This window comes from Balaenoptera musculus, chromosome 7 (genome assembly GCF_009873245.2).
Source record: "Balaenoptera musculus isolate JJ_BM4_2016_0621 chromosome 7, mBalMus1.pri.v3, whole genome shotgun sequence".
Taxonomy (NCBI): Eukaryota; Metazoa; Chordata; class Mammalia; order Artiodactyla; family Balaenopteridae; genus Balaenoptera; species Balaenoptera musculus.
The window spans coordinates 50,930,106-50,944,980 of NC_045791.1; the positions used below are offsets into that span (position 1 = coordinate 50,930,106).

Below are 14,875 nucleotides of genomic sequence, written 5' to 3' on the forward strand. Positions count from 1 at the left end.
GAAGCAGCTAGTTCAGTGCAGGGAGAAGAGTAGTCACTTAATACTTGCTGAATGAATAAATATACCCAATAGCTTAAATGTGCTTACTATCGGGTCTTTGCCCCAGGCCAACTTCCCATTGACATCCCTCACTAAATTAAAAAATGCTCAGTGGTAAATCTATTTATGTCTGGGCCATTTCCCACCCAGCAAAAATATAAGAAGGCTTCAGTGCTGGTAGGCTCTTCAAGAACAAGTTGCATACTTTGAATGTTATTCGAAACTTACTGGATTTTCAAGCCAATAGATGAATCGCTCTGAGTAATCAACTGCAACATCATAACCATTCTGTATCCCTGATATGGGCACCATAGCATCAAAGGTCTTCACCTCAGGGTTAAGGGAGATTCCAAAAATTATACTGTGTCTTACAACTATTAGGAACGCTTCATCACCTGTGAAAATAACAGAATATCTCTCAAAATTATATCCCAGACATTTAGAGTAATAGAAGGTAGTGGATTGGTACCATCTGATGGGACAAAATGCCACTGCAGAACTGCTGCAATAACTATAATGCATGATAGATATTTCACCAGATAATCCAGGGCCTTCCATTGGGTTTCAGTGGGTTGCTGTGTCACCAGACCACCAACTTTACACATAAGACCTCTGGAATTACCCAAAGTAGATCAGCATTTACCATACTCTTCATTAATTCCTTACTCACACTGCTAAACTATCCAAGTTTGCTAAGAGTCACAGACAAGAAGTTCTTCCATTTCTATATGCAGAATAACTCAGAGAAAGGAGAGTTCGATTTTGCCCCAAAATGTGAAAGAAAATTTATAGACTCTTCTTGGTGAATGGCAGTTCATTAGTTTTAATTATGTTCAGAAAATAACACCACAAAGTGCTGTCTAGCGTTTATGAGAGACTTTAATTACTAAGTAAATCTAATTTATAATCCCACCAATTGTTGTTTGACTAATGTCTACCTTCCACATTAGATTCTAACTCCCAAAGGGCAGTGACCCTGTCTGATTTACTCACTATTATGTCCCCAGAGCTTGGCTTATAATAGTTGTCTAATAAATATTTGCTAACTGAATGACCCCATAAATGAATAAATGGATGGATACATAAGTAAATATGTAAAGAGTGCCTTCTAAAGTTCTCAAAAGTATCTGTCCATTGCAACTTAAACATCTTCATAATGCCTTATTTAAACTACCAGTTCAAGTAGGCTCTTTAATAGATAATGAGGTCCATTTTTAAAGATGATCTTTATCCAAATTGTAGCCTCTTTATCAAAAAATTAATGAAGTTCACGAGTAGGGTTTTATTATCATTCCTCTGTGAGAAAAGGAAAACTTTGGAATGTGAGTTTTGTGTTATTAAGATATATAAGATATAGCACCTATTAAGACACTATATAAAATGATTAATCATTGCATACTCTTCATGGGCTAAAAATGGTGTTTGCATGATTTTGATCATCCGCGAAGCTTTACATCTTCAGCAGGATTATTTTGACAATTTTTTCTTTACTTACTTTCATGTCTGATTGGCTTTTCCTTTTTCCTGGCATTTCCACTACTGAGAAATGACTCAATTTATTAACCTGGTACAAGTCTAAAATAAAATTTGCAACTCTTCATGCTTAATACTTTACAAAGTATTACAATATATAGCATTTAGTCTTTCACAGCAACCCTGCAAAGTTGTTTTCAGAAACAACTGAGGCCAAGGAGCTTCCCACAGCTCTGCAGCTTCCGCAGGAAACAAGGCAATGAGATTAACCCCCAAGCCTTGACTCTCTCAGCTGCTCCACTATGCCTCTCTTCTGAACAACTGCAATAACCATAATAATCGTCGCCACTTATTGAGAAGACATGCTACACAGCATGCAGCAAATAAGCACTACTTCATTTAATTTCTCTTCCTGAAGCCCCATAACCCTGCTTGTTAGGTAGTTATCCCCCTCCCCCAAATTTCAAATGAGGCACAAAGAAACTAGCATATCTAAACCAGGTCACAGCAACGTTGCTTGAACTCTCCAAAACCTATGTTCTTAATCACTCCTCTGCAAAAAGTGCAGGCTGGGTACTACTTATCGAATATCAAATCACCACTCAATTCATTTGATTTAACTGCAGAAATTAAAAATTATGAGTTTAAGATGTACCCTGAATATACTGAGATGATATTTAATGATGTATTAATTATATGTTATAAATGTTCATTGGTTCAGAGAAACAAGAAGTATTTCCCAGTTTCACAGGGGAACTTTTACTTACTCAAAACCTGATTCTGTTCTTTTTAATGGGTAATTTTTCTTTTGCTTAATTGCAAGAATTGTCAACCAAAGCACTGTTTGAGGCCTAAAAAACTGCATTTCTCATCCATCAAACATGGGCCTTCCTGATTCCTCTAACAAGCTTTTCCCTTGAGAGCACCCAGCACTACTCCTTCAGCCATTACTCTTCCCTGGGGATGGGTCTCAAGACCTCCATCTGATCACTGCGGGTGTGTTTGAGAGGGTTTACAGCCAGTGAACATTTGTGGGCCACAGACCAGAGATGGGGTATCATTTAATGCTGCACTGGCAGAAGTGACCACTGAGACAGCAGGTGGCATAGGAAGGTGCATGAAAAGTGCTCTGTGGGAAAGAAAACAGGAGGAGTGATTTTATGACTCTACACATCTATAAAGGAATGAGCAGGTGAAAAACACAGGAATGCAGAAGAAGCAAAAAGGGATATTGGAGGGTTTGTCATTCACTCAACATTTACTGTGTGCCACTGTGTGCCACAGGCAAAGGCCTACATCAAGGAATCAGGTAGAGGATTTATTCTCAAGGAACTTAGAGTCTGGAGGGCCAGACAAAGTATATGGACCATGACCATGAAAGAGTAGGCACAGCAGCACCTAGGGTTGGCTGGAAAGGAGTTCAGGAGGTCTTAGTCTTTTGAAATGAAAGAACATTTCTTCATTTTCTATTTTTCATGTCATGATCCTATTAAGATTAGTGTTCGCAGAGCAAAGAAGTGAAGAACAACAGTCAGGAATGGGAAATTTATGTTGTCATTAAGAGGTGACATTTATGACTCCCAAGCCTAGCTCCTCCCAAAGTATGACCTTGCACAGCCCTGGATTTGCGGTTGTTAATTTTAGGGGGTGCTGGGAAGATGTTTTGGTTTGAGTTCTGGGGGTTTCTTTGGCATTGTGGGGAACGTATTTGCTAAACAATAAAAAACTATTTCATACAGAGAAAGCTCTCCCTTTAAAATTTTATAGCATAAAATTAGGAAAAAATAGAAATATCCCATAATCCCCCTTCCCAACTGTAAGCATTATTGGCATTTGTGTATCTTGTCCTCCAGATTTTTTTAATGTGTGATTTTACATAGCCAATATTAAACCATCTCTGCTTTTTCACTTGATCTTATCACATAAGCACTTCCAAAGATATTTTAGACACTTCGCAGACAAAATTTTAGAGGCAATCGAACATTTAAATCAAGTAAAATGTTTTCATCTATGAATGTTAACAGTCTTCTAAGCTTCCTGTTGGGAAAAAAAAATGCAACTTTTTTTTTTTAGTTCACATATACTGGCACTCAGTTACCCAGCTGGTGCTCAGAAGCCGGTTGGAAACTATTGAAAAGGTTCCACCTCAGTAAAGTCAGTCCATGGGAAAACCACTAGTGGAATTATTTGTGAAACAGCAAAAGGTACTATTTAGAGTTTACACTTATCAATCACCATCAGATAGTAATACAGATTACACCAATCCCCAATGCACAGTTCAACAATCTTTGTGTGGTGAAAGAATGCTTTGTATGCAGAATGTCTATAGCCCAGTTTAATCTTCTGCTGAAAGACTCTGAGGACACACTAAATTAAACAGTGTCAACAAGGATTAGGTTTATAATAAAGCTCTGAAGAAAAATGGCAAATGCCAATCCCTTTGTAAGCATTACCAATAATTAAAATCTTTCATCACGAAAGTATTATTGCAAAATATTACATGTCGATGGAATTTGATAGTAAACTTACATCTGCATAACCTGTAAACACCATAAATTTCCTGGATTCAGGAATATACTTTCCATTTGAAAACTAAATTTCCCTCTAGATTGACTCTATTTTTCTCTTAATTTAGCAATTTATTCCCATTAACCATTTAATTTTAACTTGTCTACAGCCATTTTTTATCAGTATCAAAACACATTTACTCCTCTTCACTGAGAAATGAAAGAAACTTGAGTTTAGACTACCTCTTTAGATTTTTAAGCAAAGGCAAATGATTTCTTATAAATCTCCTTTGCGGATTGACTACATCTTGTCCTTCCTTTCTTGTTCCCTAAAGTACTTAGTATAACTCTCCACATACTCTTCAATCAACCCAGTAAGATATCTAGAATGAGATGAAGAATAAATTGTTCAAATAATCCCTTAAAATATTTCATACAGAGAAAACTTTCATTTTTAAAGTACCATACAGTAATAGTAAAGGTACTGACACTGGAGTCAGAAGACCCAGACTATAACACTCATTATTGACTACTGGTTATGAGAATAAAGAAGAGATCAGGAACCTAAAAAATGAAGCTATCCACAAATATTAAGGATTTTTACTACTAAATGCAGAATCTGGAACTTCCCATTATCATAGCTTGCCTGACTATAACCAGGTAAGAGAAAATGTGAGGTTCAAGATTGTTGAATTACATGCACACATAATATTAGCTGCATGTAAAGAAACTATATTACAATTACAACTCAATTGGAATACAGTTTCTGTATGTGGTCAATTGTAATACAGTTTCTGTATATGGTGCTCAGTTAACACCCCATATAGCACACACTCTACAGACACCTGCTGATCAGAGGGAACACAGCACACACCCCATCACCAAGTGGTTTAGAGCTCACACAGCTTTGTACAAACTGTGGCAAGCTCCACCTTCAGGGCATACTTAAAGGACATACTGTACCTCTCACGCAAGTCACAGAATCATGAGAGAGACGCCACCCTGAAGGACAAGCACAGGAGTAAAGCCTCTCTGAGGAAAGCAAGCATAGATGGCTGCATTGGGCATGGACGCATGGATTTGTGGCTGTAATACAAAGAGAAGAGAAGAAAACATTGGTGAATGGAAAACATTGATGAATGGATAAAGGCATGGTATGTATATATACACATATAATCGAATATTATTCAGCCCGCAAAAAAGGAAATCCTCCATTTGCAACACATGGATGGACCTGGAGGGTATTATGCTAAGTGAAATAAGTCAGACAGAGAAAGACAAATACTATATGATATCACTTTTACATGAAATCTAACTTTAAAAAAAAAATGAACTGAGAGAACAGACTGGTGCTTGTCAGAAGCAGAGAATGCGGGGCAGCAAAATGTGTGAAGGTGGTCAAAAGGTACAGACTTCCAGTTACAAGGTAAATAAGTCTTGGGGATGTAATGTACAGCATGATGACTATAGTAAAGAGTCGATCTTAAAAGTTTTCATCACAGAAAAAAAAATGTGTGGTGATAGATGTTCACTGAACTTATTACAGTGATCATTTCACAATACATACGTATATCAAATCATTATGCTGTACACCTAACACTAATACAGTGTTATGTGTCAATTATATCTCAATTAATAAATTGTCCTTCCAGAAGCCCCCAATATTTGGAGACACAATACATTAAGTTACATTGGCTGGTTTGGTATTTACCCTTCCCCAACATCATTCTTTCAACACAGAATTCATAAGAGGCATAAGAGGGAGGAGTGACTTGCCCAAGGTCACAGATCAATCCAGTCTATAAACAGAACAAACAGCCACTGAGTAATCCAGAGCTTAGTAATAGAAATTTGATGCTACATAAGATGTGTCTCCTTGGCTGACCCCAGAGAGATCTTTTTACATTAAATGAAACCAAGTTGTGTGTTCCCTGTGTGACCTTGACATTTACCCACTGTAGTCCAAGTTTTGGTTAGATAATAATCTTTTATTTTTCTATTGATGACATCTTTGTGTGTTTCTGCTCCTTGAAGTAGAGGGATCCTGTGTGCATCCTGTGCTCATAGGATGCTCTCTAGATCCTATATATTCTTATTACATACACCTTGTTAGATGCAGTAATCCATTTGTTCACTCAAAAACTAGCAAGCCTTCACTATGTACCAAACACCATTCTAAGCACTGGGAATACTGTAAACATGAGGCAGATACTCTAACAAAGGGAGATAAAACTAAACTCATAAGTTGTGTGACTTTAGAACGTGAGAGTAAAGAGCAAAAGAATTATGAGAGGCGGTGCCATTTTCGATAGGATGGTCGAGGGCCACCAAGGAGCATCTAAGAGAATTCTAAATAACATGAAGCAGCAACTCAGGCAGACATCTGGATGAGGGGCGTCCCAGGGCAGAGGCAAGAGCCAGTGCAGATGTTCAGAGATGGTAAGTAGCCTGGTGTGCTTCTGTACCAAAATGAAGTCCAGTGTGGCAAAAGAAAGTGGGAGAAAAGACCAGGGAGACTTGAGTATGTAAAGACATACAAGATTTGAGTTTTCCATGGTAAACAGAGGTCATGGAAATGTATTGTCCAAACAAATGGGTCTGCAACATTATACATTTTACATTCCCCAGATCAATGTTTTCCAAGCTATACCATGCAGGAGATCTCTATCACTTACAAGCTGGTTGTTTTGCAGGATGAACCACAACAATTCCAAGGGGCTGGTGAAGAGACAGTACTACTGATTGGTTCCCCCCATGCCACTTGTTGGCTTTCATAATCTCATGAGTAGCACGGTCACTCCAGTACACGAAATCTTCAAAGAGACTTAGGGAGTAGGGATGCCGCAGAGTCTGTGAAGCAGAAGAGAACAATGAGACCTAGAAATAAAAATGAAGATGAACAAAGTAGAAAAGGATACCTACCCAAGAAGATGGTTTCCTTTAGAATTTAATTTAATAAAGACATAGTGAAATCATTGGTCAAGAGACAGAAAAAAATATACTTCTTGACCTATATCCCACTTACCAACCAAAATACTTTTATGTACCTGTGTCACTTAGCCTTCATTTTTACTCTGGTAATTACACTGGGCATCCATCTTATAAACAAAAGCAAAACTGAAGTGCAGAAAGTAAGGTGACTTATGTAGATCACCTGTCTAGTTACAGGAGAGATCCCCCAGGGCCTCTTCAAGTCACAGAACTATAAACAATCACAATCTTAAATAGAAGTCAATAATAGCTCTTCGGTAAAATACATATTTTCTCATTTAACTTGTGACAATAAATTCACCAGAATTTCCTGAATAAAAATACAAAATATATAACAGGCTATGATTTCATGGAGGGAATCTACATATAATTAAATCATTATTTACATGGACTTAGAGAAGCAACAGATTAGCATCTACAGATCAACTAAGTCACACGAGCTATTAATCCTTCCTGGACGTGGCACAATCTGACCATGAACTAGAATATTGATTTTCTGTCAATAATAAAAGATAGATTGACCCTTCCTCCTGTTGATATTTCCTGGATGGACCTTGTAATGTCTACGACACAACAGTGAATTTCTTCGCTTTCTTGTTCTCTATCTGCTTCCTACTAAACCATTATTGTGGTCTTAGTTTCCTTTCCTCACTACCAACTTACCAAATCACTGGCTATCACCTGCCGCCGATTGCTTCCATCATATTCACAATAGTCTATGTAATCAAGATAGCCATCCACGAAATACAGCAGCCTGTTGGGGTAGTCAATAGCTAAGCCATTGGGCCAGAAAACCTTCTCCTGGATAATCACGGTACGCAGACTGCCATCCATGCTAGCTCGCTCAATGCGAGGGTGATGGCCCCAGTCAGACCAGAACATCACACAGGCACTGTGAAAAGAAACCAGTTACCGACTGGATGGGACATATTTCAAAATGGAAAATGACTGTCATTTTAAGTAACAGAATATTCTGTTTAAGCTCTGCTTAAAATAACTCATCTCCAGGTCAGAATATATGCACAGAGCTTACTATTTCCTCTGAGAGTCACAAAGTAAAACTGTAATCATGATGCAATCACAAGCCATCTGGGTGTTTTTATAATGTTCAGAAAACATGCAGTATACTGTGACACTGAAATGTCTCAATGCCGATTCATGTTTCTGTACAATCCACAAAGAGTTGATCTAGAAAAGTTCATCTGTCCCTGTTTATCTACCCTGTCGTTTTTAAGATAAGTCAATTTATCCATCATCAGAGATTTATCATAAATTTCACGGGTGCGAAATTTACTTTACAATATCTAGGAAGTCTGCATTGCATTGAACATAATTTGCCTAACTCATCTTCCTGCAGAAAAGAATCTAAGAGAATCTAAGGAAATTCAAGGAAAGAAGCCTTCAAAGTTTTCTAAGCACATGGGAGAATTTCTTCTTCTTTCCTTTAGGGCCAGCAGGCAAAAACTTCCTTACATGACATAAAAGGAAGTTCTAGTAAACAATATGAAACTGAAGCAGGAAAATCTGGCATTTTTGTTGTATAACCATGAGGTATACATGGCACAACAAGTACCATGGCCCGTCTATGGAATATTACTGCATGCATTCATTAGACTTAATCATTTATTGCCAAGCTAATAAATCAATGTGTAAATTTTGTGATATGAATATTAGCCACAGCATGCCATGTTATTTTTCCCTCATACAATGTTAAGGCAACATCATTTAAAAAAAAAGAAGTCTTACGTAGTTCTGGGATCCAACACTAGTCCCCTTGGATTTGTTATGTTTTCACTAAGCAGCACGGTCCTGTGACTCCCATCCAGTTTAGAGACTTCAATTGTTTGCAGAGAAAAGTCTGTCCAGTAAAGATTGCGTCCTACCCAATCTACTGCAATACTTTCAGTCATGGTGATACCACTGTCAAGCGTCTAAAGACAAAAGTGAATAACGAGTGAATTCTAAAGGGAATAAATGAATGCAAACATGGAAATTATATGAAAATTGAGAATAAGGCATCTAATTGGTCCTATGATTGCTTATGAAGATTAGAAAACTTTGTCTTCCCATGTAGAAACAGTAGGGTTTTCTGGAAAAATATACAAGATTGTGTAGAACTGAATACTCTATTGTTGGATTAGTCTGTAGTTTCATTTTGGTTTCAGAATTTTTTCAATTAAACGAAAGCTGTATCCGTTTGCTAAGCGGGCAACCCTATGAAACTTTACAATGTTCACACGGCAAAAGTAATACCTTTATTGATTGAGTGCCAACAATTACAAAATAAATTTCTAAGGGGCAGAGGAAACATAACCATCAAGGATCAAGAAACTGAAACTCCGGGAGATTGATCAAGAAACATAACTGAATTAAAGCTAAGAAAAGCAACCTCAACAGCAAGGTCCTACTGTATAGCATGGGGAACTATATTCAGTATCCTGTAATAGACCATAATGGCAAAGAAAAGAATAAATTTTTAAAACATTTTTAAAAGATAAAAGAAAGAAAAGCAACCTCCCCTGTGTTTCCCTTATCTCTCATCCACTAAGAAAAAAATTTGCAAAAGGGACCTCCAAGATGCTGTGAGGTCTCTGCATCATATGACCTGCAATTCAGAGCCATGCATCTCCCTTCAGATCCCATCAAATAGGAGTTAGGAACATCGGGGTCCCTTGGGTGTGATGTGGCCCGGAGGAAAACATGAGAACGACCTAAGATGAGGTAGGGTCTTCTCCCACTGGTGAGTAACAGCAAATAGACCCAAGACAGGGGAACTAGTCAGGTCAAAGGCCAGTAGACATGTACTTACTAGTTTTCTATCTGTTCCATTTTGAAACGCACGCCAGATTTTACCCTGAGTTCCATCAGACCAAAAGATATGACCACTGACTGAATCAAAATCAACAGCCACAATGTGAGAACCATCCTGGACAAGGGCGTGGATAGAGTGCTCCTGCTTGGTGATGTTGTCAGCAACAAGCTGGTTCTGACTCGCCGCAAGTAACAGCAGACTTTCAGATGCTGTCCAAGAAGAAAATACAAGTGTCAACGATTCTGGGAGAAAAAACAATCAATATTTGATGTAATACCTTTGGTAACAGAAAGAAGATGTCATTCCAAACTAGAGTAATGGGAAAAACAAACAAAAATTCCTATAAGAATGATGTTACCTTAATAGTTAGCTGATTTTCATGAGTGTTGAAAGTAAGCTTTTTCGAAATATCTTTCCTCCTTGAATTACACTTTAGTGTTTATCTAAATATCAACCTGGAGTGAACTCTACTTGCATTCTTCCTGTTACTATAGTTACTTTTGTACTTGCTTATTTTGTACTTTGCATTCAGCTGTTGCAGAGACTTCTAATCATCCCCATGTCCCCTCTCCTCTTCTTCCTTTTTAGTAATAAATTATGCCAAGTTTTAGCACAGCACAGGGCCTACCAGCTAGAGACATTTCCCCATTTCCATTTCAGTTTGGAGTGACCATATGACTAAGTTTTGAACAATAAAATGTGAACAGAAACGATGTGTCAAATTCTAGGTGCCATCCTTAAAAGGAAGCTACTCATCCCTTTCCTACTTTCTGGGAGCAGGCAAAGACTGGAGCAAAAGCAATGGATCCCTAGATGGAAGCCACACCAGCTTTTACCCCCTGAACTGTCTACCCTCCAAACTCCTGCCTGAAAAAGAAAGAAACTGCCTACTTTGTTTTAGCATTCTTTATCTGGTCACTTTTATTTATTTATTTTTTTAACATCTTTATTGGAGTATAATTGCTTTACAATGTTGTGTTAGTTTCTGCTGTATAACAAGTGAATCAGCTATACATATACACATATCTCTGTAACCCCGCCCTCTTGTGTCTCCCTCCCACCCTCCCTATCCCACCCTTCTAGGTGGTCACTATCTGGTCACTTTTAAAGCAGCCAAAGCAATACCATAACACATAGTACAAATACTTTCATGTAGTAGAAACTGAATTAATACTGGTTGAACTGAATTCATTAAGCATTATATAAAGATGGTGAAATTTGTTAAACGTGACATTTAATCTTAAGCTCTGGAGTGTGCTTGGTAAACTGGCTGGAGTAAGTTCACTTCCATTACCTGTAGCTTTGCAGGTCCTCTGGTCAGCGTCTAACCTGTATTCCGGATCACACCAGCACCGAAAAGAACCTCTCATATTGTAACAGTGCTGGCTACAAAAGCCTGGAATACGACATTCATCTATGTCTTCACAGGTCTTAGAATCATTGGCAAGCAGGTATCCCAATGGACACTGGCATTGAGCCCCATAGGGCCCTTGAATACACTGGTGAGTACAACCACCATTGGAATCTGAGCAGCTCTCCTGGTCTAGAATAAAGAAAAAGAATCACAGAGTGGAAAAGTCAGGAATCTTTGCTTCTTTGGTTCACTCAGTTGTATTATGTGTCATACAGTCTCAGGCCACCTTCAACACAATACCCAGGTAAGAGCTATGAGCAGAATCCACCTGGATGAGGTCCACAGGCTGTTCAGTGCTCCAATTTGCCTGAGGATTTACCATCTTTCACGTCCACTGGACTTGGACCACTTTCTTCACTACAGCCTTCTATTATAACTCCATTTAGTGCAACGAGAGAAACTTGGGGAAATATGGCGGACATCAAGAAACACAACTATCGTTGGTAAAGCATGCAAAGAGACCTAAATTACTTGCCATTTGCTTCCTGTCATTCTTCTACCTACACAGAAATGGAAGATAAGACTTTGACACTGAAGAGCAGAGCTGGAAGGTCTATAAAGGAGAAAGGCAATTGGAAGACTACAGGGCACAGATGCACTGACATGCCATCATCCTTACTTTCAGGATTCAAACGGCAATGCCTGAAGCACCCAAAGATAGTTCATCTACCTGAGGATGCAAATGCCCTCTATTTCCATGTGTACTCTTATTTATAAGAGTCATGATATGAAACATGCACTAGAAGGGGGAGTAAGTCAAAATGATTAGGACATTTTCAGCACAAACGCAATGCATTTAAAATCATAAGAATCTAAAATACTTTGCAATCATACCTGGCTGGGTATCATCTGAGAGTGAGCATTGATTAAAGAAGAAATAAAGAAAGGACAGTAATTAGGATTACATGCCAATCACAGGATTTTAATCATAGCAAACACAAATCCCCAGACTTCATTTGTTTTGTGGCAAGTTCTGATTGAAATCAGAAAATATTAAAGTTAGAGAAACTTAATGAGCGCATTACCAACAGAACCAAATTTAATTTGACGATCTAATGAAGTAAAAACACAGAACCGGGTGCAAAGGATTTAATGAGAAATATTATCCAGTGATGATTTATTTGAACTACTCCATGATGGCTATCCCTACACAGATCTAAATTCAGAGAGGAACCGAGACCCCTTCCTCAAAAGCTACATGGTGACTGTGACAAAGAGGACGCACAGCCGGCCACTGCTCAGGATGAAGTTATGGCAGCAAACTGTGGTCGGGAAACTTACTGCAAAGCGGGGACTCATCTGTCCCACTGGGGCAGTCAGGGTTGCCATCACATACTGCACTCAGATTCACACAGACGCTATAACCGGGGCATTGCCATTGCCAACTGGGACACTGAAAGGCCTGCGTAGGGCAGCCCTTCTCATCGCTCATATCCCTGCAGTCATTGTCCCCATCACAGAGCCACTCCCTGTAGATGCAGTTTCCATTGTCACAGAGGAAATGAGATGAAGGGCAGGTTTTGGGGGCACAGCCATTGTGCTCATCAGATCCGTGGAGGCAGTCCGGGTGGCCATCACACTCCCAGGTCTTCGGAATGCAGATACCATCTGCCTGGCACTGAAATTCATCTTGGTGGCACATACCAGGAGGCCTGGTTGCTGAGAGAACAAAATGGGGGAAATGGGCTTGTGGATGCAATCCATAATCCCTTTCATATAATTCCTAGATTCAGAGGAAACGATTTTGGATCAGTGGTAGGTTTATAGTAATGACTGTGACAAATGTAATATTAAAATCTAAAATGACACGAGTCTTCTCTGACACTGTGGCACGTAGAGATCTTTATGCGTCAGATTAGTGGATCTGACAACAAAGGATGTACAACTCTTGGATAGAAGATAAGTCCCTGGGTCAAAAGAAAATTCTATTTCCTGTGTTTCTAATTATGGATTAAACAATAAAGAATCACCAGAGCAATTAAAATAGAGCTTAAATAGCTACGGTGAATTGGAATTCATGGGTTTAATGTCGTATATTTGGATGTTATCATTTTCCCTCAAATGAATTATATCAGATGAAACCAGCACACATTAAGTAAACAAAAGATGACTGTAAATCCTCAATTCTTTGCAAACTTTCCACTATTCACCAAGCAATCCTTACGAGATAAGTAAGAATTGCTTGCCTATTTCACAGGAGTAAACCCAAACTCCCGCCTAGGAACTTTTTAAGGCAAGAGCAAGTCAGGGGCAATGGCACTTTAACCTCAGATCACCACAGAAGAATTCCATGTTTTCAATGTGAGACAGGAAATTCAGTGATTAAGAATTTCTGGGTGTTGTACACACCTATACAGTATGTAAGCATTTAACTTTTCTTTTTGATCCATAGATTTAAACACTTCTGATTAGGGAGGAGAATTGATAGAAACCTACTATTTGTGGTCCAAAATACCATTATTCAAACAAATGACCACCTTACCTCATTTAATATAAAAAGTGGGCAGTAACAAATCCTGTCCATTATAGGTTTACAGCTTGTGGAGAGTATAGGTCCAACAGATTTATAGTCTGTGAAGTCCTCCTTGAATCCTCTGAAAAAATTTCTTTTCTCTGAACCTTCATAGAATTTTATCTGAATCATTTCTATAAGGCCCTTGTAACTATCTACCTTGCTTTGTTTCTTACTTTCTATAATTTCTCTTACCAGACTCTCAGGACAAAGACCATATGTAACATGTTAGCAGATACTAAACAAATGATTTGCTTGATTTCACTTCCCTACTGACATTTAAAAGAAACCATTAAAATATCTTTATAAATAGTAAACCTCAAAACTTTGAAACCCACTAATTTGGTATGCCCTAGGAAAAATTAACAGTGAGAACAAAAATATCTGAGAAATATTTAACCTACTCAAGAGACAATTTGAAAGTGCCCATTTACAACCATTCGATTCACAAATTATAAGTCGCTGTTTGGTAATGTCAAGTCAATTTTATTATATGTTCAATACTGTGTTCCTTTGACAATGCTTTGTAATTCAGGCTACCTTCCCTCTAGTTTGTCTAAGAGAAAATCTGTGGTAATATCAATACTGGTAAACACGTAATGACCCCTTCACCTGAAACATGCTAGGTATATGGTACTTACGACAATCTGTCTCATCAGAGTGGTCATTGCAGTCAAAAACACCATCACAGCGATATGTGTTGCTAATACAATTACCATTACTGACACATTTGAATTGAGAAGCAGTGCAATTAATTACTGAAAATGAGAGAGAAAAGTATTAGAAATTAAGCCAAGGAGCAAACAACTAAACATTGAGATTTTTCTAAACATCATGAATAAAAATAAAGCATTATTTACAATAGCCAAGATATGTAAGCAACCTAAGTGCCCATCAACAGATGAATGGATAAAAAAGATGTGGTATATATATACAATGGAGTACTACTCAGTCATAAAAAAGAATGAAATTTTGCCATTTGCAACAACATAGATGGACATGGAGGGTATTATGCTTAATGAAATAAGTCAGAGAAAGACAAATACCGTATAATATCACTTACATGTGGAATCTAAAAAATAAAACAAACTAGTGAAAGTAACCAAAAAGAAACAGACTCACAGATA

At 38.1% G+C, this 14,875-nt stretch overlaps 1 protein-coding gene across 1 annotated transcript in view; it reads right to left on the bottom strand.

The window, feature by feature from the left end:
• LRP2 (LDL receptor related protein 2) overlaps positions 1-14,875 on the bottom strand; it is a 197,517-nt gene that overhangs the window by 81,943 nt on the left and 100,699 nt on the right. The window contains exons 24-32 of the mRNA XM_036858038.1: positions 14,390-14,506; positions 12,518-12,895; positions 11,117-11,365; positions 9,820-10,031; positions 8,757-8,941; positions 7,674-7,902; positions 6,695-6,869; positions 4,983-5,105; positions 268-434 (exon numbers count right to left, since the gene is read on the bottom strand). Coding sequence (XP_036713933.1) covers positions 268-434; positions 4,983-5,105; positions 6,695-6,869; positions 7,674-7,902; positions 8,757-8,941; positions 9,820-10,031; positions 11,117-11,365; positions 12,518-12,895; positions 14,390-14,506 — 1,835 coding nt within the window. The remainder of the gene's footprint in view (positions 1-267; positions 435-4,982; positions 5,106-6,694; positions 6,870-7,673; positions 7,903-8,756; positions 8,942-9,819; positions 10,032-11,116; positions 11,366-12,517; positions 12,896-14,389; positions 14,507-14,875) is intronic.